Raw genomic sequence first — 27,564 nt, 5'->3', positions numbered from 1 at the left:
ACATCTGAAATGCATCTGAAGATTAATTAATATTTGAATATGTGGAGGTTGTCAGGAATTTATTCTATTCAGAGTTAAAATTTGATTTCTAAAGTCCCAGAGCCCAGATCAGAACAACAAATCCTGGAAAATTACATTTGGCTTATATTGACAACTGTTCATTAAGCAGAAATAAAAAACAATAAAAAATCTTGTACAGGAAGAATTGAATGGATGTCATCCCCGTGTTAGGTTTACATACATCCTGCAACCCTGGACTGCTGTGTTCTCATTCCAAAGGGAGAAGAGTGCTTGGAGGCTTACAGGGTGTCCTGACAACAACAGATATGGAAGTCACTATGCAGGAGGTAGAGGCAAAAAGTGAAGAGTAAGAAGGAAGGGAACTGGGAGGAGAAGAAATGAGGAGAGAGTAAACAAAAAAGATGGGAAGACAAGTGGGGAGTGGGGCAAAGAGAGGGAAGGATGGATACAAAGAACTCACCAGCACTTCCAAAGCGAAAATGCGAGACCTGTCAGAAACACCAGGGGCACTATCACTGCCAAGAAGATCAAGACCATGGAATTGTGATGTCCTGTGGATTTGGGTGCACACGAGGGTGTCATTTCAAATCTATGGCATTTTACTACATTTCCCTGGTCTTCCTTTGTTCACTTGAGTGTCTATCTCACCAGTCTCCTCTCTTCCTATTTCTTCTCTCATCCCTTTTCAGAGAGGAATCCTTCATCTAACCTTCAACATCCCTCTATAACTGCACGTCCCTCATTTTACACTTTTCTATTTCTTGCAATACTTACTTTTAATTCTTTTGGGTCTGAAGTCCCTAGATCCCAAATTTTCCATCTGGCCCTCCTGCTCTGCTTGAGGACCACCTACTCCCATTACTGGCTCAGGCACCGGTTCTTTCTTACCCCAGTAGAGGATGATGTCCTGGCCTCCTAGACTGCTGTGTCTCACACGGCAAGACAGGCCAGCTGCCTCAGTGGCCTCGACATCCAAGGACTTCCGAAGATACCATGTCCCATCAGCATTGGGCAAGATGTCACTTCGCTGAGTGCCCATATGCTCCTGCTCACCCCGCATCCACATCACCCAAATAGGCTTTGGGTGGAAGCCAGAGACATGACAAACCAGCGTCAGATGGCCAGGACCAGGACTGGGGCCAGTGGACAGCCAGGCCTCTGGCTTTACTGCAGAGAACAGGAAAGATGTTCAGATGAAGACTCTAACACAGATTTAAAGGTTCAGATCTTCACGTCAATTTAGATAGACACATCTTTCCCACCTCTAGGAATCTGTCATCCATTATTCCCTCTCCCTACTGGATCCTTCATAAGGAGGGGTTGATGGAAAGGTGTGATTTTAGAATAGAAAAGCCTTGGAGGAAGGGAGCAGGACTGACCTTGTCTCTGGAGATCCGCCTTTCCCGCATCAAGAAGTCCCCGAAGGAGACGTGGGCAGATGTCACTGACAAGCCTGTCTGCTCTTTCCAGGCCAACTTGATTCAAATTGAATAGGCTGCAGACATGCTGAGCCCTACTTCCACCCTTTGGAGATGGCAACCATGAACTGTTCTGGAAGCTCATGAAATCTGATCTTTGATAAGCAATGTGCATGAAGCCTATTGAGGCTCCCCCAAAGTGCAGCTCACAACCTGCTGCCATCTGTAACTCAAAGGGATCTGGGGAACAGGGATTGAGTTGAAAGAGGAAGTAAAAAAATGAAATCATGGAAGCAAAAGATGATAGAAGCAGAAGGGAGAAGTTTAGGAGATTTGAAGGAAAGGAGCCAAGTTTGGTTTCAGCAGAGGTTCAGAAAAAGAGGAATTGGTGGTAGTTGGAGAGTGTGGAAGAGATGAATGACATGAGGAAGGGGGCAAATTGTTCAAAGAAGGCAACATGAATGGTGTGGGCAAGAGAATAAGGTAGGACTGAGTGTGAGAGAGTTGACATTATAATAATCTAGGATGAAAGGAATGCAATAGGTTACAATGAATGTATCAACAGAAATTTCTGAAGAGATGGAAGGGGGGATAAAATTACACTTAATGAGTCGAAGAAAGAGTGAGGAATCGGAGGGTTTCTGGCTGGAGTTCAGGGAAGGGGGTGCTCACAGGAGACCACTAATGGAAGACAATAAGGCACAAACTTCACAGTCTAGGTGAGAAGAGTTTGTAAGCAGCAGAAGCCTTGAAGGTTTTGAAGAATCAGAGTCTGGATTACACCCCATGCCCAAGTGTATAATTCCAAATTTATGGTGGGGAGAAGTAAAGTTGAGCAATGAGTGGAAGCTGTTTCCCAGAGGAATCAGAAACTCATTGAGACACATACACACCTCCCACCCAAATCCCCGCTCCCCATGGAGGGAAATGAACTCACAGTCAAGCTGCCATTGACTGGCATGGTTTTGAAATGCCTGGATTAATTGAATGGAGGACGTAAAGCATAACTTTTCCTGTTCCTTCCACTCCTCATTGCTGAAGTTGCCCTTGGACCAGGGACACAGGAAAATGTAACTGCCAGAGTTGCTCTCCAACCCATGTGTCTGCAACTCACCCAACCAACCTGAGCCCAGAGTTTGTACCCAGGAACGATTGTAAAAAGAATAGATCCGGATGATTTGGAAGGAGACTGGCTCCTGGAAATCTGTGGTAAAAGAACAGATAAAATGAGGGCAAAATCAGATATTTAGAAGGAGGCAGAAAAGAAAAAGGTACTAGAGAGCGGAAACTCAGAATGTGAAGGAAAGGGGACCCATAGTTATCTTAGGAGATACTTGCCTGTGCGAGGGCCCTGTACTTTAATTTCAACCTTCAGAAGAGCACAGGGACCTGGCCAGGGATACTCAGAATGGAATGAAGCTGACACTCTCACCCTCCAGGCATATGCTGGGGAAACCCCACCACACACACACACATAGACACACACACACAGACCCTCTTGCACCCAACTGGGCAGTTGCCAGAGTTCTTACCATCTTTATTGTCACCACCTGGGAGGAGAACCACTAGCAATGGAAGTTACAGGAACAGCATTTCATTTGCAGATGCTATTTCTTGCTCTCAGAAAAGTTGGCCTTTGATCTCTGCTCTAAGCAAACCAATCCCACAATACCTCTATTCTGACTTCCTTCTCCTACCAGCAGAAAAACCTTTCCTTTAATCACTGTCTGCAACAAAGAAAATCTACTCCTTCCTTAACCCTGGACCGCTTTCTCAGAATCTCATTTCCCCTCCAGTTCTCTGGACTGCCTACTCAGACTTATTCCACCTCCAGTTCTGACTCACCTCTCTGGCTCCCAGTTTCTCTCCTTGCACCAGCTTCCAATCTTTTCATCTTCCCCTACTCAATTCCTGTGGAACAAGTCTTGTGTGGCCTTGAAAAGTCACTTTACTTCTAGGGCTTTTTTTTTGTCTCTCATCCAATAAAAGCATGGAACTAAATGGCTTCCCAGCACCCTACGTAAGCTTCTCAAGTCCCTGCTCTTTTCTGTCAGTCTGTCCTTCCCTTGTCCTTTTGAATATCCCCTAAATATTCTCTTTCCCTGTCTCACCTCCCACTCACCTTATTCACTTCTCTGACTTCTCATTTTTTTACTTTATTTACTTTTTCAGAATGCCTATGATTGTCCTGTGTAACAGTATAAATTACCATCACTTCTCCATTATTCTTAGTGAAGAACGAGTAGCCATCACAGAGACCACAGGAACACTGAAACACATAAAGAAACCACCCCTCATATGACTTGCATTGATATATATTCACTCACCAAACAGTCACTTAGCACCTACTTAAATACAAGCATCTTCCTACACTCATGAATATCCCCTGGTTGATAGCATGATCACTTTATTCAAGGAACTTTTAGTCTACTTGGGAACAAAAACACTTAAACTAAGACCTATAAATCTGAATATGCTGAGTTTTAACATAATGTATAGACTCCCTAGAGAAAAACAGCATGTTTGAAACAATATTTTCTGAAATGATGACACTTAACTGAAGTTTGTCCATTCAGATTCGTGATTCAGTGGTTTGCTGAGGGTGTTAGATCTATACCCCTATTGTACTGCATCCGCAACATCTAACAGAGTGCCCGGCAAGTGGTAGGTACTCAATGAATAGTTTTGAATGATTGAATGAATTTGGTTCAGGCATCCAATTACTTTTTAAAATTATGAAGACTTTCAACATAAAAATTTTTTAAGACATCAGACAGTATTACTTTCAACCCTACTTGGTGAAATTAGAATCTTATTCAGTTTTATTTAGGATGAAAGCATATGCCAATAAATATAGAGCTCACACAGACGGTCCTGCTGTAATTCTATTACTTATAAGAAAAATAAAAACAGTAAGAACTTGTGGGAAGTGAAGTTAATAGAGTCTTCTAGAATCATTTATCCAAGATTCCCTTCTTACTGGTCCTGCTTGAATGTTCCGTGCTTGTCTTATCATAAGCTTATCATTTATCCAAGATTCCCTTCTTACTGGTCCTGCTTGAATGTTCTGTGCTTGTCTTATCATAAGCTGGTCTCTGCTGGATGTTCTGATCTTTATCTTTCATGGTGTTTATAACTCTTTAATGGCTCCTAAATATTTGTTTGTGCTTTGTGTCATCTGGATAAATGTGTTTAGGCTGTTTATTTTGCTATTTCTTGGTTTACAAGTAAACAGAAATTATCTCAGGCTAATTTAAGGAAGAAAATAATTTTTTGGAAAGTTAAGATTAGAACATAGAAAGCTGAGAATTGCTTCACTCCCATACTTACAATTTTAAAAAGCTGGATAATCAAAATGACAACTTCTTTTGACTCCATCGGAGAGCTGAAATATCAAGGCAACCAATTAACCCAGAATCTAAGGAAAGTCAGACTCCTCCAAGGAAATAGGGGATGCAAAACTTTGCTGACTTTAGACAGAAGTCAGATGCTATACAAGCCAATAAGAATAATTCAGCTGAAACTGTTAACAAATTACTAAAAACTAGCTGGAGTATATAGAACCCCTGAGAGTCACACACACGGGAAATTCATTCATATCTCTAGGCTTATTCCACAGACTTCACCAGGGGCTCCTGAAAGATTGGAGTCAAGGATACAGACCAGAGAAATCCTTTTCTGTGGTGCAACCCAGAGGTATGAGAGCAGCTTCTTCATGAGACAGGCAGGAAGTCCCAACCAGATTTTTCTCCCCTATCTCCCACACAGAAAAATGCCTTAACCTGGTGGGGGAAGGGCAGAAAACCCTGCTGCCTTCAGGAAACAGGTGAAGATGCTTTGAAGCTGGAGGAAGGGGAAAATGAGGAAGGGACAGTAAAACATCCTGTCCTAGACTGTAAGAGGTTCCAATTGCTGAGACAAAGGCAAGTACTCTTAAGGGTCCAATCCCATCCTAAAATACAAAGCACCTGCCTAAGAATGTGACTGAACTAGAGCAAAGACAACGCCCCTTCTCCCTCTCCCAAGCAGGTTAGCAAGCACCAAGTCACAAGAGCCATCACTGCTGAAAGAGGATCAAGAGTATGGAGATAATTCCTCTTGAGGCACAGGACAAAGGAAAGGCAAAAACCTGAGAGGGAAGCTGACTTTAAAGAAAACCCTCTGGCAAACAGCCTCACCTTACAAACAATGTAACACTGGAGAAATTTGAAAACTGTTGAAACAAAAACAAAACAGTTAACTCCTGACCAGTATGATTCAAACCCCATGCTCAATGCTGACAAGAGATTCTCACATATTGAGGTATATGGGGTTGCGATTCAGGTTCAACACTGATTCGCCTTGAGCAAAAAAGCCTGACTTATGGCCTACCAATCATACATTGTACATCTCCTTAACCATTAAAGTAAACACTACACTCTCTTAATATAAGAATGCACACTTCTCATCTTATGCCCTATTAGCATTACCAAATGCCAGGATTAGTCCCTTTCCTGACATCACCGTCACCTTGACCTGCTAATTTGCAATTGAATACCTCTTTGAAATTTTGATGAAAATGTATCTTGGGTGTGTTTAGTGTATGTTCTTTGTTCTAAAAAGATATAAGACTGTACTGAAAACCATAATTCTCCGGAATGCTTTCTAAGGCCTCCCCTGGATTATAATCCTCACTCTGGCTCGAGTAAACTCACCTTATTTCTCTTATCTGTGTAACGGTTATTGGTTATTTTGCGTCAACAATGCTTAGCAAATGAAAAGGCATGCCCACTTCCAGATCCTCCTCAAAAATACAATTTACCTGTATCAACTGTACCGCACAAGATGTCTGCATTTTGACCAAAAATTATTAAACACACACAAAAAACAATAGGAGTGGAGCCCACTGGCTCCTAAGAGGGTCTGCACCTGCCCTGTGAGTCATTGTTCCCAAGGGAGAGCAACATTATCAAATTAAAACAAAGAAACAACAACAACAAAAATAACAACAAGAACAACAAAACACCACGATAGACTGAAACATCAAAAGAACAGAAAAATTTTATATTTTAGTAGCTTTTAAAGCATTTTTTCTACTTTTTGAGTATGAGCCCTCACATTTTCATTTTTCACTGTACCTCTAAAATTATGTAGCCCCCAGTGCTTATACCCTTGAGTGTGGGGTAGAGGAAGTGAGGAGGAGGCATTTTCGATTTGGGGAGGAAAAAGAAGGAAGAGTTAACTAAATGAGAAATGGAGTTCCGGGACCAAAGGGTTGGGAGATGGTCAGAGACACCAAGAGGCATAAAAGATATAGGATGAGGAGCAGGAATCAAAGAGGAGAAGGAAAGAAGAAAAAGGAAGAGGAGGAGAGGAAGAGGAAGGGGTCGGAAGGAGAAGTAGGGAAGTAGAAGGAGGGGGAGGGAAGCAAGAGGAAGAGGAAGAGGATGCTGAGAGGGAGGAGGAAGAGGATTACAAAGACAAGTGGAGCAGAACCCCAAGTGTCTTCAGCTCATCTCCTGTGGGCAGAGTTAATCCTGGTCAGGGATGCGGGAAGCAGCTGGTACTTGAGTCATGATCCCACTGTGGATCTGAAGCTTTGTCAGCCAGCCCCCTCCTGAATGTACACTCAGCTGTGGTGGATGAAGGACAAGGCCTGAAAGAGGAGAAAGGAAAGGGGCTTCTTGGGAGCGTCTTCAGAGCTGAGGGATATTCAGAATTGGGAGAGGTGAGAAAGAGCACAAATGGAAGCAAAGATCAAGAGATAAAATGGGGGGGCCGGTCCCGTGGCTTAGCGGTTAACTGCGCCCACTCCGCTACTGGCGGCCCGGGGTTCAGATCCCTGGCGCGCACCAAGGCACCGCTTCTCTGGCCATAGTGAGGCCGTGTCCCACATACAGCAGCTAGAAGGACGTGCAACTATGATGTACAACTATCTACTGGGGCTTTGGAGGGAAAAAAAAGAGGAGGATTGGCAATAGATGTTAGCTCAGAGCTGGTCTTCCTCAGCAAAAAGAGGAGGATTAGCATGGATGTTAGCTCAGGTCTGATCTTCCTCACAAAAAAAAAAAGAAAGAAAAGAAAAGATAAAATGGGGGCATGTAGAGGTGACCAGGACCAGGATTAAAAAAAATGAAAAGAATTGGGAGATAAGGAGATGGCTATACAGGTGAATCATAATTGTGTGCTGGCAGACATAGGAAACCCCAGGGGAGAAAACTGGGATGTATGAGATATACCCTGATTAGAACTCAACCAGACAAGGTATCCTAGCTATCCTAGGGACATCCAGTATTCTTCCCTGTGTCGCAGGAGCTCCCTGTTCCTCTATCGATTCATTGGTACTCAGGCCACAAGCTTGCTTATGTTCTTCCTAACAAGCCTTATTTATTCCTTCCCCAAACGCCATCAAGCTCTTGAATTCCTCCTGTGTGAGCCCCTCCACCTACACACAGTCCCACACTCATCTGACATCACCCTCACCACCAACAGAAACTTCAACTTCCCAGCTAGAGAAATCCACTGCTCTTATTACCGTGTGCCTTTTACTGAGCTTCTCATTTTCCCTCACACTCTGATTGAAGTTTTCTCTCAGCTTTCTGGCTTCCAGCAGCTCTTCCTGCATCTGGTCTGTCTACTTCTTGCCTCTCACAGCAAATCTTTTGCAGTAAAAGGAGCTTTGGACTGAGAGTCAAGATGAATTCCTGCATGGGACACCTGCTGGATGCAGTGAACTGGAGAAATCATACCCACACTATGGCCTCAGTTTCCTTATCTGTAAAATGACTGGGTTGAAAGAACTGAATATTTTCTACCATCACTTTTGGCTCTAACATTCTATGTGTCTTACTTCTACGGGCTCTCGTTCCTTCTCATCCATGTGTTCTTCTCTTTCCCACCTGCTTCTCCCTCCTTCTTTCTCATTCTTCCATGTCTTCGCAGTCATTCTCCACTTAGCCTTCATCTCAGGCCCCAGGGCCTCCTCTCCATTTTCTCATACTCCATATCCATTCAATCTCATCCCAGCCACTCCCTCTGACTTACTTTACCCAAAGCTTCATTTAATCACATGACCCTAGGATTCCTGTGTGTAAATATATAAAACTTAGTTATGGATTCTATTTCTGGCAAGATGGCATACTACATAACTTGAAAAGACATATGATACAAACACCCAGAAATGCAAGGTAAAAAATGTCTTTTAATCCTTTAAATGTAAAACTACATTCACAAAAAAATAAAGGAAACCCCGTAGGGAACAAAAAAAAGAAATAATGGGAACCAGAGGGGCAAGCAGGAGCTGACATTTGGGCATAGGAGGCACATATGGGTTCCCTAGAGGTTTGGCTATTGTGGTCACTTGGATCAGGAGATAGGGCCTTGAGACCAGGAAAACAAGGGGAAAGATGCAACTGACGCTTCTGCTAGTGTCATCTAGTCCAAGAAAATATCCACCCAGTTGCAAAGGGATGGAAGCTTGTCTGTTTGTGTAGTCACTGAAGGTTGGTTGGTTTTTGTTTGTTTTTCCTTCTGAGGATTACTAATTATAAGTCTGAAGTTGGAGTTCGAAAATATTGTATTTGTGTAATCTTGGAACATACAATCCAATAAATTAAAATAAAAGGTGATTCCGAGATTGTGATACCTCTGGGACACAGTGAAATTTAAAGAAAGTTAGTCTCAACAGAACCACCCTCAACACAAGCTGCAAAGGATTTCCGCATGAGAAGTTTTTCCTAATATGAGGCCACAATCCAAAATTAGAGAAGACAGAAAACAATTCATCATGAAGGAAAGTTGGCAGACAAACAAATAACAGGTTAGACCCTCAAGAAATTACACATAGAGGAATTTATATTTTAAGCTTAAAGATAAAAAGAAATAATACTAGAAAAGAAAGAAACATGATCAAAAAATAACAGACAGATTTTTCATTGAAAATTAAGCCTCTAGAAATAAAAATTCTAATCACTGTAATTAAAAACTCAATGAGTGGATTAAGCAACAAATAGAGAAAGCAATTTAAAAATATTTCTAAGTTGGAGATCTGAAGAATTTCTTGTAATGCAGTACAGAGCTAAACAGCTGTTGAATATGAAAAAAAGAAGTTAAGAGATATGAAGACTAAAATCAAGTGCTATATAAGCCTAATAGGAATTTCATTAGGAGACAAAACACATGGGAAGAGGAAATATTTGAAAAATAATGACTGAGAAGTTTCCAGAATTAATGAAAACCATAAATCTTTAAATTCAGGAAAGACAAAAGCTCCAAAGCAAATTAATGATTTTGAAAAATAATCTTCATTTTTCATAGAGAAGAATGCAACTCAAATATATAAGTAAATTAGAATATATGTCAGTTTTAAGCATAGTTCTTTTTTCTTAGATTTCAACTATTTCATAATTAATAATCCCATCAATGTCTATTGAAAGAGGACAAAATTTGTCACCCCAAAATGTGTCTCTTAAACATGAGTATTATTTTTAAGAAACAAAATATTCAGAATGTTTTTCTTGTTACCTCCTCCTTAACTATCTAAAATAATTTAGATAAATGGCCTGTAATAGGAACAGAGCTATCACCAGGGATATCTACAAAGAATACGGGTTAAGTGTGTTGGCACAGGTAGCAGGTCCTAGAGATCACAGTCCTCTCTATGTCCCATTGTCTCTGCATGGCATGGCAATCATTTGCTTACCATACATTTGCTTTTCTATTTCCATGTAAATTTCCTTCCTTCCCTTTGAAGTCACAAATCACTACCCCCAACATCCTCTTTTGTCTTTATCAGAAGATGGTATTTAAGGTGGTGGCTTTGGACATTTCTGTGAGTCACTCAGTTTTCCTGGGTTTCTCCCATGTATACATGTTATTAAACTTTCTTTCATTTTATTCTGTTTATCTGTCTCATGTTAATTTAATTCTTAGACCAGCCAGAAGAACATGTGAGAAAAAATTCTTCCTCCCCTAGACTACTAAATACCAAGAGCTTGTCTAAACCCTAAGATTACAAAGAAAAGGAAGATAAAAGCTCAAACTCTAGAGAATGAAACATATAACCAACTATAAATGTAGATTGTGATAATTCTCTTGTGATACAAGGTACAGAGATTGAAAGAGCCTCATTAAATCCATTGTATCTATATTTGCCCTGCTCACATGGACTTGTTCTTTCTGAGCACCAGAATATTGGCTGCAAGAATCAGGTAGGACACAAGAAGTGAGACTACATATCCATGAGAAAATTTCAAGTGGTTTTTAATTCAGAAATTTATGAAGATATCAAAAAGGATTGAAACTGAACCTATATAATGAGCACCACATATACCACTTTGTGTGTTAGATATCAACTTCTCCTAACTCCTCAGTTAAGAAACTGATGAGAATTCTTGGACAGTCAGAGAACATTCTCTTGGCCCTAATGCTTAATATTTCTCACCTGATCTAGCAATCTCTAGATAATAAGGAGAATAATTAACACACATGGTAGATGCCTCTTCTTGGATCATTTACATTTGATATTCCTATTTTTCTGGTTTATTTTATCAGGACCCTTATTATCAGACAGGAAGTAGGCAAAGACACTCTTTGCTATACATTTACTCAAAGTTCTCCTTAAGAGCATACTCTACAAAAACTATTTTAAGAAGCATTTGATTTTCCCTAATACGTTCTGAAAATGCTGCCTAAATCTTTAATTATTATCCTGCAATGACTGTTATATGCTTGTTTACTTTGCTACCTTGCTTAATGTCCAATCACCCAGAAGAAAACTTGCCAACACAGGATGTATTAGTTTGCTAGTGTGGCTATAACAAAGAACCACAGACTGGGTGACTCAAAAAACAAAAAGTTACTTCTCATGGTTCTAGAGGCCAGAAGTACAAGATCACCGTGTTAGCAGATTTGATTTCTCCTGAGGCTTCTCTCTTTAGCTTGTAGATGGCCATGTTCTCACCACGTCCTCACATCATTTTCCTCCGTGCATTTGCACCGCTGGTGTCTCTTTGTGTGTCCACATTTCCTCTTCTTAAAAGGATCTGATTCCGATTGGAGTAGAGCTCACCACAAAGGCCTCATTTTAATTGAATTGACTTTTTAAAGGCCCTATCTCCAAATACGGTCACATTCTGAGATATTGGGAGCTAGGGCTTCAATACATGTGTTTTAAGAAGACACAATTTATCCCATAACACTGGATATTTTCACTTGTCAAAATCTTTATCACTTCAATTCTTTCACTTTTAAAATCTTCTTGACTTCCAAATGTATTTTCTTAAACAGAGGTGTCTCATAGACATCTAGACTTCAGAGACTGTTGCTATGGCTTATGAAAGTAACTTTTAACTAGCAAATAGTTTGTGATTCTGTATTGTTTTCTTGTTAATAATTGTTGCTCTAGTATTTATTATTAAATTGGCATCTCTCTTTTCTAAAATGTATAAATAGGTTTCATTTTTTCTTTATTAAGCCCAAAGAGAAACATTTTACTTTTCTTCTTCTGTCACAAGTTACACTTGAAGAAGTTCTTTGCTGTTCTTAGTTAATTGACTAATATTAAAAAACATAAAATTTTACCCCTATTTCACACCACACACAAAATCAAGTCCAAGTATATTGTAGATCTAAATGTAAATAGTAAAATAGTTAAGCTTCTCAACATTGGAATTGTTGGCATACCTCATGTAAACAGTAATCTTTACTACACATATAAAACATTTTGTTCTTATTATCTTTAACTTAATCGGGGTACAGGGCATTGCTCTGATCTCTGATGCATATCCAGTAAAACTAAAGATTATCAGGAACTATGACCAGAAGTCTGGCCCATGTGGAGACTGGCCCCTATATAACTGGCCTGTAGTTTTTTTTCTGTAAGATGGTTCTTTTGGACATTAGTTCCCCCAACTTCCGATCTATTAGAATATCACTTAATAAATGCCTTTCTCTCCTACCAGCTTGCCTCTCGACTGTTGGCTTGTCTTGTGGTGAGTAGCAGAGACCCCTTATTGTGGTAACAAATTAGTACAGTGGTTTTCAAAATGTGATCCCCAGACCAGCAGAATCAGCATCACGTGGAAAGTGTAAGAAATGCAAATTCTTGAACCTATGCCCTGACCTGAAGAATTAGACAGTCTGGAGGTATGTCCAAACAATCTGTACTTTAAAAGCCTTCCAGATGTTTCTGATGCCCACTCAAGTTTGAGAACTACAGACTAAGGAGAATACCTTATGAACTTGGAGTAGATAATAATTTACAGGTAGATAACAATAGTTATAAAGAAAAATATCAATAAACTGTATCCCATTAAAAAGAAAAACTTTTCAGCCAAATACAACATTAAGAGAGTGAAAAGTAAACCCAACTGGTAGAAAATATTCACAATATATATATACAACGAACAACTAGTATCCAGAAATTATAAAGAACTTCAAATCAATAAGAAAAAGATTGACCTTCTGCCATGGCAACACACACAAACAGATAAAAACTTAAACTAGTATTTCACAAAAGAATGTATCTAAAAGGCTAATAAGCATATGAAAATATGTGAAGTAACATTAGTCAACAGGGATATATGAAGTAAACAAAAATTGGACACACTAAGCCCGGATAGAATGGCTAAAATTAAAAGAGTTAATAATACCAAATATGGTTGAGGATGTGGAGAACATGGAAGGTAGATTGGTATAACTACTATGAAAACCAATTTTCCAGTATCTATTACACGTAAGAAATAGGTGTAATGGTGACCCAGCAATTCCATTTCTATGTATATTCCCAAGAGAAATAAGTGTTTATATTCACAAAAAGGCATGTACAAAAACATTCAAAGAAGCATTATTCCAAATAGCTAAAATCTGGAAACAATTCAAATGTGTGTCCACAGTACAATGGATAAACTGTGCTATACTCACACAGTGGAAAACGACACAGCAGTGAAAAATAATGACCTGCTGCTACATGCAACAACCTGGATAAATCTTACAGAAATAATGTTGAATGAAAGAAGGCAGACACAAAATAGGATTTGCTGTATGATTCTAGTTACATGAAAAACAGAGTCAAAACTAATCTGTGGTGTTAGAGATAAGAATGTTGTCTTTAAAAAGATGTTAACTGGCAAGTGGAGCCATGAGAGATACTTGTAGATGCTGAAAATATTCTTTCTCAGGGTAGTGAGTTATGCTTAGGTTCCTTCCAGGAAGCAGACGCTAAAACAGGAAAGGAGACAAAGTCAAAATAAACTGTATTAATGTGGGGAGCTTTGTAGGTAAGACTTCATTTTGGGGACATGATACCGGGTATTAGGAGTGGGACCCTGGAAAGAGCAAAACAGGAAAGGAGAGGAAGCCAACACAATGGTGTGTTATCAGAGTGGTCACCACTATGGAAAACCAGCATCTGATCCCATTGGCACCTTCTGACGAGTCATGCAGATGGTGCCTCAGTATTCTCCACTAAGGGATCACATATCCATGATCCCCAGCCCCTAATAGTCAAGTTATGTTGCATGGGGTGTTAATTCCTCCACTTTTGCAGTTTTGAGCATCCACAGTGGTAAGCACCTTCTCACAGGTGTCCCAACCACATCATGAGAAAAACCTTCATGCAAAAATGAAAAAGAGATGCAGTACCGCAGCACTCAGGTTCTGTCACAAGTCATTGCCTTAGCAATGACTGCAAGAAAAAGTGGCTAAAATGTCAGGCAGGACATAAGAAGTGTCTGATACTTTCAGGGTTTTATGAGCAAACAAACAAAAAATATAAGATATATGAAAAATTAATCTATTTATTTCATAGGGAAACTTGAATACCCCACAGTCTGTTCAGTAACTAACTCCCAGTAACACCTAGTGGTGAAATATAGACATTCACAAGCATCAAGTTGCAGCTCCTCCTCTGAAAATTCTGTTGCTCAGTTTCACTCCATTCTGCATCAAAAACCCAGGGCTCGATGTGGACAGTCACCTGCAGAAACAGCTGTTCATCTGTTGGGACCCTTATCTTAACCCACCACTTTAAGAAGAGCAGGCAAGCTCAATTTGCTACCTTGTAAGTAAATTCTATTGACGCGGAGAACTTTGTGGTAAGACTTCACTGTAAGTGGAGGATTTTACCTGACTCTGGGCTACTTTCCCCATATGTTTTTTCATAGGTACACTCAACCTCAAATGAGATCTCTACATTGCATTTGTCATCAAAAAATCCTAATTTCTCCAGCTTTTGAGAGTCATTCTACTTAAATCTCCAAATTAAAGTATCTATGGGAAAGTACACCAACCAAATTCCGTTAAGCCAATTTAATTCCATTATTCTAAAGTCACATTAAATAATTTTGATTTTTCCCAATTTTATTTATATTTTATTAAAATTATATTCATAAGCATCAATTTTTTACATGAAAAAATTATGCGTGTAAAAACTAACTGGCAACTCAAATGTTGAATTTTACCTGTAAAAGTTTTCCTTTTCTGAGTTTTCTTTATAGCCATTATTTCTGCCAAAATGCAGTTTTCTCAGATTGAAAAGTATAGATCTAAATATTAATATATGTAGTTTTATCCAGTATAAATTTTATTTTTTTGTTGGTTTTGCCGCTATTCATATTTATCTAAAAATTTAGATAAAGCCAAAATAGTTTAGCTCATTGATAAAATTTTAATGAGATGTTCTATGATTTTCCTTTTTCCCAGATTAGTTTATTATATCGCTAATTTGGTTCTTCCACAAACTTTGCAAACTGTATACTAAATATGTAGGCTCTGAATCAAGAAAAAAGGCTAGAACAGGAGCAAATGTTCTCTGTTATAGAGACTATCATATCACCTACAAATAAAGATAGTTAGGCTTCTTGTTTTGTAATCTTTATGGTGTTAATTTCTCTCTTTTGCCTCATCAATTCTTAAATAATAGGGTTGGGACCTCTAGCTCAGTGTCGAATTGTCTTGACATGAGTACAGCCATGTTTGGCCGCTCCATTGACCTACAGCCACCAGCACAAAAAGAAATATAAAAGCTGCTTTCTGCGTGGTGGGAACTGGCCTTTTCCCGGGAACTGGCCTTTCTCTCACGGAGGGAGTTGCAAGTTGTAACATTTCAAGGCTCTTGGAGCGTCGTAGCACGGGATGGACTGGCCATCTATGCCGGGCTGAGACGATAACCAAAGAGAACAATGCACGTACACAACTACCGGGCTGGGACGTTAGCCAGGGGGCTCAGTGCACGTACGCCACTGATAACCATTTTGTGCATGGGAACACTAAATGCTTGCTCTGCAAACTCTGTAATTGCTTACTCTGAAAATTACTGATGGTATAAAAACTGCTGGAAACTGAGCCCTGGTGAGAGTTCCACCTGTGGAAGGGACACCTTGCCCAGGACGTGTGATCCTTGCCCAGCCGCGTCGATTGACAGGGCTCTCCCGGCAGTGGGGCGTGGATGTCGTGAGTAACTGATTTGATGTGAAGCAATTGATTTGATATGAAATAATTGATTTGATGTGTTCTCTTTTTGGTCAACCTGGTGTTTCTCTTTCTGGTTGATTTGTGTCATTTCTCTTCAGCCGATGTGGGTGTTTGCCCTTTCCAGTCGGGCTGATGTTTTTCCCTCTTAATATTTGACCTATTTGGATCTGTGTCACCTTTACTATCCTCTATATAATAAAATATACCTTCAGTCCATTTGTTTGGAGTGGAAAGTGTCTTTTACGTCTCCGATCGAATCCCCGAACCTCTGATAACACGAATACAAATGGTGACCATGAGCACAGACACCCTTTTCTTGCTCCCAGTATTAGAACAAAAGCGTATAAGGGCACCAGTTAGTATGATGTTAGCTGTAAGTTTTTGTTGATGTCCTTTATCAAGTTGAGAATGTTCCCTTTTATTCCTAGTTTACTATGAGTATTTGTCATGTAGAGGTGTTGAATGTTTCAAATATTTTATTTGTATCTGTTGAGATAATAATATGATTAATCTCTTAGATTCTGTTAATGTGGTAAATTATGTTGATTTTCAAATATTAAGCCAATCTTCCTTACCTGGGATAAATCCCACATGGTCATCATATAATAACCTTTTTGTACACTGCTAGATTTTATTCAATTTTGTTAGGGATTTTTATGTCTGAGTTTATGAGAAATGTTGGTGTATAATTTTCTTGTCTTGTAATTTCTTTGTAAGTTTTTAGTGTTAGGGATATATTGGCCTCATAAAGTAACTTGGAAACTTTTTCCTTCTCCTGTGTCTTCTGAAAGATTTTATGTAAGATTGGTATTTCTTCCTCTTTAAGTGTTGATTGAATTCAGCAAGTCTTCTGAGCCAGGAGTACTCTTTGTAGGAGGGTCTTTAATAAGAAATTTTTAAATATTTATTATTATATATTTTTATTTACTATATTTTAATTTATTTCATTTTTGGACATGAAGATTGGCCCTGAGCTAACATATGTTGCCAATCTTCCTATTTTTGCTTGAGGAAGATTGTCTCTGAGCCCACATCTGTGCCAATCCTCCTCTACTTTGTATGTGGGTCACCACCATGGCATGGCTTGATGAGCAGTGTGGAGGTCTGTGCCTGGGATCTGAAACCACAAACCCCAGGCCACCTAAGGGGAGCATGCAAACTTAACCACTACATCACTGGGCCAGCCTCCTATATTTTATTCTTTATATTTAACATTTATTATAATAATAGAAAACTATTATTAATATAGAACTCTTCAGATACTCTCTTCCTTCTTATTTCAGTTATAGTAAACTGAGTTTCTTAAGGAACTTTTTGCTTTTAATCTACATTTTTGAATGTATTGTCATAAAGTTTTTCATAATAGTTCCATCTTATCCCTTTAATAATAGGATCTGTGGTAATATCCTTTCTTTCTTTCTTTCTTTCTTTCTTTCTTTCTTTCGTTCTTTCCTTCGTTCTTTCTTTCGTTCTTTCTTTCCTTCCTCCCTTCTTTCTTTCTTTCTTTCTTTTTTTCTTTCTTTCTTCCTTCCTTCCTTCCTTCCTTCTTTCTTTCTTTTTTTCTTTCTTTCTTCCTCCCTTCCTTCCTTCCTTCCTTTTTCTTTCTTTCTTTCTCTCTCTCTCCCCCCCCGTCTTTCTTTCTTTCTTTCTGTGAGAAAAATTAGCCCTGAGCTAATGTCTGTTGTCAATCCTTCTCTTTTTGCTGAGGAAGATTGGCCCTGGGCTAACATCCGTGCCCATCTTCCTCTACTTTATATATGGGATGCCACCACAGCATGGCTTGATAAGCGGTACATAGGTCCACACCCAGGATCTGAACCTGTGAATCCCAGGCTGCTGAAGCAGAGCACGTGAAGTTAACCACTATGCCACAAGGCCAGCCCCTCCTTTCTTTATTCTTAACACTGATATTTTGTTTTTCTCTCTTTTTTCTTTTTCTTTTTTTGCTACATATCCCAGTTTTTTTTTTAATATTTTATTAAGATCATATTGGCTTATAACACTGTGTACATTTCAGGTGTACATTGTTATATTTCAGTTTCTGTGTAGACTACATTGTGTTCACCACCAATAGTCTAGTTTTTATCTGTTGCTATACATAGGTTCCCCTTTATCCTTTTCGTCCTCTCCCCACCTCCTTCCTCTTGGGTAACCACCAATCTGTTCTCCTTATCAATGTGCTTGTTTGTTTACCTTCCACATGTTTATTTGTTCACCTTCCATTATATGGTATTTGTCTTTCTTTGTCTGATCTGTTTCACTTAGCATAATACCCTCAAGGTCCATCCATGTGGTCACAAATGGCAAGATTTTGTCATTTTTTTTTATGGCTGAGTAGTATTCTATTGTATATATATACCACATCTTCTTTATCCATTCATCTTTTGGTGGACACTTGGGTTGCTTCTACATCTTGGCTATAGTGAATAATGCTGCAATGAACATAGGGGTGCATATATCTTTTTGAATTATTGATTTCATGTTCTTTGGATAAATACCCAGTAGTACAGTAAGTGGATCATATAATATTTCTAGTTTTCATTTTTTGAGACATCTCCATACTATTTTTCAGTGGCTGCACCAGTTTGCATTCCCATCAGCAGTGTATGATGGTTCCCTTTTCTCCACATCCTCTCCAACACTTATTATATCTTTTCTTTTTAATAATAGCCTTTCTGATGAGTGTGAGGTGATATATCATATAGTTTTGCTTTGCATTTTCTCTAATAATTAGCGATGTAGAACATCTTTTCATGTGTCTGTTGGTCATCTGTATACCTTCTTTGGAAAAATGTCTGTTCAGATCTTTTGCCCATTTTTTAATTGGGTTGTTAGTTTTTGTTGTTGTTGAGATATATGAGCTCTTTATATATTTTGGATATTAACTCCTCATCAGATATGTGGTTTACAAATACCTTCTCCCAATTGTTAGATTGCCTTTTCCTTTTGTTGATGATTTCTTTTGCTGTGCAGAAGCATTTTAATTTGATGTAGTCCCATTTGTTCATTTTTTCTACTGTTTCCCTTGCCTGGTCAGCCGTGGTATGTGAAAATATGCTGCTAAGACCAAAATTGAAGAGTATACTGCCTACGTTTTCTTCTAGGAGTTTTATGGTTTCAGGTCTTATATTCAAGTCTTTAATCCATTTTGAGTTAATTTTTTGTGTATCGCGTAAGATAATGGTCTATTTTCATTCTTTGCCTGTGGCTGTCAAGTGAAAACTGGACCAACACCATTTATTAAAGAGAATTTCCTTTCCATTGCATGTTCTTGTCTCCATTGTGAAAGATTTGCTGTCCATAGACGTATGGGTTTATTTCTGGGCTCTCAGTTCTATTCCATTCATCTGTGTGTCTGTTTCTCTGCCAGTACCATGCTGCTTTGAGTACTATAGCTTTATAGTATATTTTGAATTCAAGGAGAACATTCCATCCAAAAATAGCCCAATACACATTTTTCTCAAGTGCTCATGGAACATTCTCAAAAATAGACCATATGTTGGGAAAAAAGTAAGTCTTAATAGATTTAAAAAGATCAAAATCATATCAAGTATCTTTCTGACCTGAATACTATGAAACTAGAAATCAACTACAAGAAAATGCTGGAAAAGTCACAAATATGTGGAGACTAAACAACATGCTACCGAACAACTATTAAATCAAGGAAAAAATCACAGGAGAAATAAAAAAATACCTGGAGACAAATGAAAATAAAAATACAACATACCAAAATGTATGGGATGAAGCATAAGTGATACTAAGAGAGAAGTTTGTAGCAATAGAGGCCTACCCTAAGAAACAAGAAATATCTCAAATAAAACACCTTACACTATACCTAAAAGAACTAGAAAAAGAACAAAGCCTATAGTCAGTAGAAGGAGGGAAATAATAAAAACCAGAGCAGAAATAAATTAAATACTGACCAAAATAACAACAGAAAGGATCAATGAAACTAAGAGCTGGTTTTTTGAGTAGATAAACAAAATTGACAAATCCTTAGCTACATTCACTAAGAAAAAATGAGAGAAGGCTCATTTAAATAAAATCAGAAATGAAAAAGGAGAAATTACAACAGACATCACCTAAATACAAAGGATTACAAGAGAATACTATGAAAAACTATACACCAACAAATTGGATAAGCTAGAAGAAATGGATAAATTCTTAGAATCATACAACCTCCCAAAACTGAATCAAGAAGAAATACAGAATCTCTCTTTTTTTCTTGATCATTTTTGCTAAAGATCTGTCAATTTCATTAGTCTTTTCAACAACCAATATTTGGCTTTATTGATTTTCTCCATTGTTTGCTTTCTGATTTATTGATCTCTTCTTTATCCTTAGTATTATTTTCTACTTATAATGGGTTTACTTTTTTCTTTTTGTGTTGCTTCTTTTTTTTTTTTATTTTGAGGAAGATTGGTCCTGTGCTAACATCTGTTGCCAATCTTCCTCTCTTTTCTTTTTTCTCCCCAAAGCCCTGGTACATAGTTGTGTATCATAGTTGTAGATTTGTAGCTCTTCTATGTGGGATGTTGCCTCAGCATGGCTTGATGAGTGGTGAGTAGGTCCAAGCCCAGGATCTGAACCAGTGAACCCTGAGCCGCCAAAGCAGAATGCGTGAACTTAACAGCTACACCACAGGGCCGGCACTTTGTGTGCTTCTTAAGGTGGAAGCTTAGATTACTGATTTTAAACCATTCTTATTGTTGTTTAATATAAACATTTGAATTCTGAGGTTTGTCATTGCTTTGCACCACTTTTAAAGTATCTCATATATTCTGATATGATTTGGTTCAAATTATTTTCTAATCTATCTTTTGAATCCTTCATTAAGCAATGTATTATTAAAATTGTGCTGATTAATTTTCAAATATTTGGATATTTTCTAGATGTCCTATTATTCATGATTCCAAAATCAATTCCACTGTGATCAGAGAATAGACTGAGAGATTTCAATGTTCTAATATATTTTGAGACCTCCTTATGGCCTAACATATGGTCTAAAATGATAAATGTTTCATGTGTGCTAGAAAAAAAACATATATTCCAAATTTGTAAGGTGTAATGTTCCATAGGTGTATGATAGCTCATGTTATAGTGTTGGTCAAATTTTCTATATGCCTATTCATATTTGTTCACTTATTTCACCAATTGCTAAGAAAACGTGTGTTAAAATCTCCAATCATGACTGTAACTTATGCATTTCTCCCTTTGATTCTAAAGATATTTCCATCGTGAATTTTGAAATTCTGTTATTAGACTCATTAACGTTTAGGATGTGTATGCCTTCTTTACGAACTGATCATTTTTTCATTAGGAAATATTCCTCTTTACTATTCCAAGATCCCTTCATTCCCTCTTGTATATGACTTTACAGCTTGCATTACTTCTCTTTAACCTGAAGAACTTACTATAGCATTTCTTAGTAGGTTTATAGGCAACAAATCCTCTCAGATCTCATTTATCAGAAAATGTTTTAAGTTCTCAAGGATACTTTTGCTGGATATAGAATTCTAGTTGACAGGTTTGTTTCATTTTTCCTCAAAACTTAGAAGAATTCATTCCATCAACCTCTATTTTATGTTTCTAATGAGAAGGCAAATGCCATCCTTATCATTGTTCCCCTGTATATACTACATCAATTTTCCTGGCTTCTTTTAAGATTTTCTCTTTATCTTTGGTTTTCAGCATTTTGTCTATGACATGCATTGGTGTAGTTTCTTTTGAATTTATCCTGCTTGGGATCCACTAGGATTTTTGAAGTTGTGGATTTATATTTTTCATTCACTTTGGTGAATATTTGGCTATTATTTCTAAAAATAATTTTTCTGCCCCCATCCAATTATTATGACATAAGTCATAGTCACTCTATTCAGTTATTTTAATCTTTCAGTCTATTTTTGCAATGATTTTTCTTAGATAATTTGTATTGCCCTGTCTCAAGATTACTGACTTTTCCATCTGCAGTGTTTATTCTGTTGTTGAGGTCATCCAATATGATTTTTTTTTTTTAAACACATTCTACAACTTTTGTACTTTTAAAATTTTGATATGTTCTATGAGATTTCTCATTGTTCACCCATTCTTTTTGTCTTTCCCTATGCGTTTCCAAATATTTATATAATATATATAATGGAAAGAGATTTTATTTATGAAAGGACTATTTATAAACTATAAGGGAATGTCAAGTGAATTAACCTGGAGCTAGTAGCAGCAGAGCTATCACCACTTCTAGGCCTTAATGGCCAAGTAAAGAGAGTCATTACTGTAACCTGTAAAGAGAAAGAGTCAAGTAGAGTCAGCCACTTAGAGAGGAGCAGTAATCTTTACTTGAGGGACAGAGCTAGCAGAAGGCAGTGCCATAAGCCAAAAACATTTATAATACTAGTTTTAATCACCTTTTCTGCTAGTGCCAGTATCTGGTTTATCTGTGGGACTGTTTCTTTAATTTTTTATTTTCTGTGTGTCCCATTTTCCACACTTATCTCACAATGATTTATGATGTATTGGGTGTTGTATGTAGATATTAGTGGGGATTTAATTATACAACTTTTTTGCTTTGTTTTCATTTCCAAGAGGGTACAGTCTCTTTCCAATGCATGGCTGCTAGAGGGAGAAGGTGATTATTCAGAATTCATCATGTATCAAATTAAGCTTGACCTTGGCAGTAATTTTTGAAGTAGACCTCATCTCTGGTTAGCCTTCCTCCTGGTGCCACAGCAGTTCTTATCCAAGTCTAATTTCTTTGATCTTTTTAGTGCTTAATCCTGGAGCCTGGTGGGAGTTGGACCTAAGTTTCATCTTTTGAATCACTGGTAGAAGAACCCTTTGTTTCTAGACACTTTCTCCAGAGACTATGTGTATTATCCAGTCTCGCCCATTCTCCATAGATATATTCTTATGTATCATTGTCCTTTTCTTAACAAAATGGAGTGGGAAGCCAGGGAGAATTGTTAGGTCAAGTAAATTATAGCTGCATTTGAGGGTCTTCTAGACTTCAGTCTCACCACCCTGTCCCCACCATTGTCAATCACTCATCTCTCTCAATTTTGGCCGGCTTTCTTCTCCCCTGTTGCATCTAGTAACTGCCACTGCTTGATAGCCATGTAGAAAAGCCTCCTCTCTCTGAAAAATCATCCCATTTGGAATTTTCTTTTATCTACCTCTCATCAATAGTTTCACAAATAAGTACAAATTTTATAATATCTAAAATTATAGTGTTACCGTGAGAACAACGATCTTCTGCATCCTTTTATATCCCTGCCAGAAAATTGTTTATTGCTGTTGAATTGTAGCCAAATTGCAAAGAAAACCATAGTTTCTTCACTTTGTTTATAAATGATCTGTTTCTCCTCATAATTATCTGTGGCTGGGTAAAAGGAAAAGAAAGAAGAAAAATATGTAATTATGTTAAAACACAACACGGAATCTAGGGTTCCATTTTTCTATCATGAGCCTAGGAGCTCCTACTTTACAAATAGAATACAGATGAAACATTTACTTGGGGCTATGACTCACAAAAGTTAAGATATCTCTAACTTCATTTCTTCAAAAGCAAACAAATACACAAAATGTGTAACAAATAAGAAACCTATGAGAACTGAGTCAGAGCTGCTGTAGAGGAATAGTATGGGAGAAAGAACTGAGCCACTAGAGACTCGGTCTTAGGGACATAGAGTTCAAGCCAAGTAAGTAGACTGTTATTGCCAGAAGAGTGAGAAATGGATGAGTAGGGAATCAAGAACGTCAGGGAGCCAGCCTAGAGATGCAGCAGCAGAGAAGGTCATGGCTGCTCTGACACTAATTTCCATTGGAACTTCATTACAGGCATATTAGTCATTGAAACAACAAGGAAGTGAAAAGCTAAGTCTTAGACACTCATTCTGAGTATAAACCTCTACAGGGGGAAAACAAAAAGCAAATTCTCTTTGGAAAAAATAATTCCAAATTATGCAAACTAAACTCACGTAGCTTAAAAACATCTATTATTTCAAGTAAAGAATACCAAACCATTATGTTAGTACAGATGAGAAACAACATATGTAGATTACCAAGGACTAACACGTTGTGATTATGAGAGAGACCATATGTAATAGCAATGTGAAATCTTAAAGAAATTAAGGATGGGGCCGGCCCTGTGGCTTAGCGGTTAAGTGTACGTGCTCCGCTACTGGTGGCCCGGGTTCAGATCCTGAGCGCTCACCGATGCACCGCTTCTCCAGCCATGCTGAGGCCACATCCTGCATACAGCAACTAGAAGGATGTGCAAATATGACACACAACTATCTACTGGGGCTTTGGGGGAAAAAAAAGAAGGAAGCTTGGCAATAGATGTTAGCTCAGAGCCGGTCTTCCTCAGCAAAAAAAAAGAGGTGGATTAGCATGGATGTTGGCTCAGGGCTGATCTTCCTGAAAAAGAAATGAAGGATGCAACTACAAAGATAACTCTACAAAAAGAAACTAGCAGAAGTGGACATCTATAAATTAAAAATAAGTTTACAACATAAGAAACTCCATGCGTTCATTAAATAGCATAATAGACACAGTTGAAGACTGATTTAGAGAGTAGGAAGATACTTCTGAGGCATTTTTCCAGAATACGATAAAGAGAAATAAAGAAATGGAAAATTGTAAAAGAGAGGATAAGAGATATGGAGAAAAACAGAATGAAAATGAGTGAATATAGCCTAAGAGAATTATGGGACACAATCAAGCAGACCAATATATGTAATATAGGGGCCCAAAAGGAGAACAAAGAGAAAACGAGGCAGAAAGCTTATTCAAAGAATAATAACTAAAAATTTCTTTAACCTGGGGAAAGAAACAGACATCCAGATCCAGGAAGCCCAAAGAGATTATCGAGTGAGATAAATCTAAAGAGACCTACACCAAAATACATTGCTATTATACTGTCAAAAGTTAAGACAAGGAGAGAATCTGAAAAGAAGCAAAAGAAAAGCAATTTGTTAAATACACAGAAATCCTCAGAAGTTTATGAGCAGATTATTCAGCATGCACGGTTATAACTCTAAGGTGTGTTATGTAAGCCTCATGGTAACTACAAAAGGAAACTTACACGAAAGATAAAGAGACAAGAATCAAAGCACACGACTAGAGAAAAAGATAATATTTAAATCTCCATATACTTCATTTAAAAACACACTGCTAAGGAATTCATTAGCCAAAGTAGAAATTATACTGAAAATTTATAAGAACTTAGGACTGAATAACAATAAAATAATTCTATATAGTTTAGTTTAATAATTCTATATAGTTTACCTAGATTAATTTTTTTATTTTGTTGTTTGAGTCTTTTATATCTATGCTGATATTCTGACTACTGTACTTAATAATAATTGTGAGAATTGTATTGAAATCTCTCTTGAAATTCCCTCCATTTTTGCACAAAGTGGTATTTCAAGGGAAATCTGTAGACTTTAAAATGTTTATATTGGAACAAATAAACTGAAAATTAGTGAGCTAAATAGCTAATTTCAGATATCACTGAATGGCCTGGGTTCACTTTGGCAGCAATGCTGGGGTCCAGTAGGGACCTACAGCCTCATGGACCCAGGATGGGAGACTGGGAGGGGGTCAGCTGAATTAACTCAGTATGCGTGAAGTCCTAAAAAAAGAGAGTGACTATAATGACCTAAGTATTTCATGGTAGTGACTTTCTTATTAGCATAGAGAAGCAAAGATCCAGAAGATCAGAGCCTGAGTCGTGAATGCATAAAACATGATTGTAGGGATTGGGTAAAATAGAATGTCAAATGTGTACAGCAACAACCAGTTCCTTTAGAGGACACTGGAGAGTAAGCCAGGTACCAAATACTCTTACATGTGCCATGCCAAACTGAATGTCACCATGAACAGAAATTCAGCAAATATGAAAAGCTGTACTATATATATTGCCTTGTTCTCATGTAACGCAAGTGATAAGCTTATCATCCAGACAGGTATAAAAGAAGTTACTTTCATGTCTGATAAATACCATGATAGCGATGAGACAACAGCTATGAGGCACATATTTGATATGGCTGGGGGTACTTTCAGGAAATTCACAGTGAAGTGCAGCAAAATTTTCATTGACTTTAGATCATTTAACAGCAGACCAAGTCAGAAGCTTCAATGTGGGCCGGCCCTGTGGCTTAGCAGTTAAGTGCTCGTGCTCCGCTGCTGGCCGGGCGCGCACCGACGCACCGCTTCTCCGGCCATGCTGAGGCCGCGTCCCACATACAGCAACTAGAGGGATGTGCAGCTATGACATACAACTATCTATTGGGGCTTTGGGGGGAAAAAATAAATAAAATCTTTAAAATAAAAAAAAGAAGCTTCAATGAATTACCTCATTAAAATTCCAGAAGATTGGGATTACCCTCTGTTTAAGAAGCTGCTAATATCTTTCATCTTGAAGTTACACATAACTTTTTAGTAGCCAGTACAGCAAAAGTAGACATCTAAAAAATATAACACCTCAAATCTTCCTTTCCCTCCTGTCACGTAGAAACTACATCTATTTATACTATTGATTTAGAGTTTAAAATAAAGGAGCCTGTAGATGGCCTGTCACATAGGGCTGAGTGAGGATGCTCCCCCCTTTTGTATCCTTGTTTGCTGGGATTCCATGGTTCTGCAGAAGGGCATCAGCTATCTGTCTTCCTCTGCATTTCAGCAGCTACTCCTCACTGCTACCAGCACTGGAAGGACAAATAAATAATTGCTTTCTCAGATCACCTATGATTACCCCAAGCAACTGTATACACTATAGCCAGCTCTCAATTATCCCTAGAGGTAAAATTAAAGCCATCCCAGAGTGCATAGGACCATGAAAAATGCAAAGACTAGTCCCTCCTATTGATTTTATTTCATAAATTCACTCACCAAAAAAAATCACACAACACATGCTGTGTTAACCTAAAAATAAAAAACCAAAATGAGAGGCAAAGAGGCATATATTTTAGGATTAAAAAATCGCAATTCAGGGTACACAGATTCTGGTAGCAACCCAAATAGTGTCATGATAGAGAGTAAGAGGCAGAGACTTTTAAATGCAAAAGAGAGGTTTGCTTACAAAGTAGTTACTTGGGGTTGGAGGCAGAAAGCTAGTCTTGACTAAACATTATTTATTGCTAAGGCTATCTAGGGGGAGGCACAAGTCCATCACTGTGACAGGTTGCAGTTTCCTTGCAGCATTCTCAGAATATTTGCAAGCTAACTCAGTTCGAAAGTTCATGTTTTGCCCAATGACAATTTTCATAAGACTCACTTCCTTAATGGCTTCCCAACATATTTTAAAGCTCTTAAACATAAGTGACCCCATTTTGTTTCACATTTCACAGTTCACCAGTTTGACTGGGATTTTTCTCTGAAATCATCACTTATGAACCATTGATTATTTTAGTCCCACATCACTGGGATGGACCTGTCCCAGAAAGTCATGTCCTACATTGGGAGAAAATTTTTTTCCTTTTTTTAATGGTTATTCCAAGGAGTCAATGTCATAAAGAGTAGGTTACATTTGAGCAATAAGGAGACAGTCAAGGAATGACTCTTAGGCAGTTTGCTCACCTGGGAATTTCATCCAGTTACCTGAAGGTTCAGGTGACTAAGCCTTATTTATCATGTTGATACATTGAGAGACCATAATCTTGGGATTTGTTGAAGTTCT

General features: G+C 38.1%; 1 protein-coding gene and 1 pseudogene across 1 annotated transcript; one reads left to right on the top strand and one right to left on the bottom strand.

Annotated features, from left to right (window-relative positions):
* Positions 1-208: 208 nt before the first annotated feature.
* Positions 209-3,032, bottom strand: LOC131404621 (T-cell surface glycoprotein CD1a-like). Its single transcript, XM_058539528.1, is given in 6 exon segments — positions 209-311; positions 482-572; positions 910-1,188; positions 1,401-1,679; positions 2,377-2,643; positions 2,972-3,032. Coding segments are annotated over 6 exon segments (1,020 nt in total). The 3' UTR covers positions 209-268.
* A 13,153-nt stretch (positions 3,033-16,185) lies between these two features.
* LOC131401367 (deoxycytidylate deaminase-like) lies at positions 16,186-27,288 on the top strand (annotated as a pseudogene).
* The last annotated feature ends 276 nt before the right edge of the window (positions 27,289-27,564 follow it).

Source organism: Diceros bicornis, chromosome 4 (assembly GCF_020826845.1).
Source record: "Diceros bicornis minor isolate mBicDic1 chromosome 4, mDicBic1.mat.cur, whole genome shotgun sequence".
Taxonomy (NCBI): domain Eukaryota; kingdom Metazoa; phylum Chordata; class Mammalia; order Perissodactyla; family Rhinocerotidae; genus Diceros; species Diceros bicornis.
The sequence above is the reverse complement of the archived record's forward strand: the minus strand, read 5'-3'. Positions and strand labels throughout refer to the sequence as shown.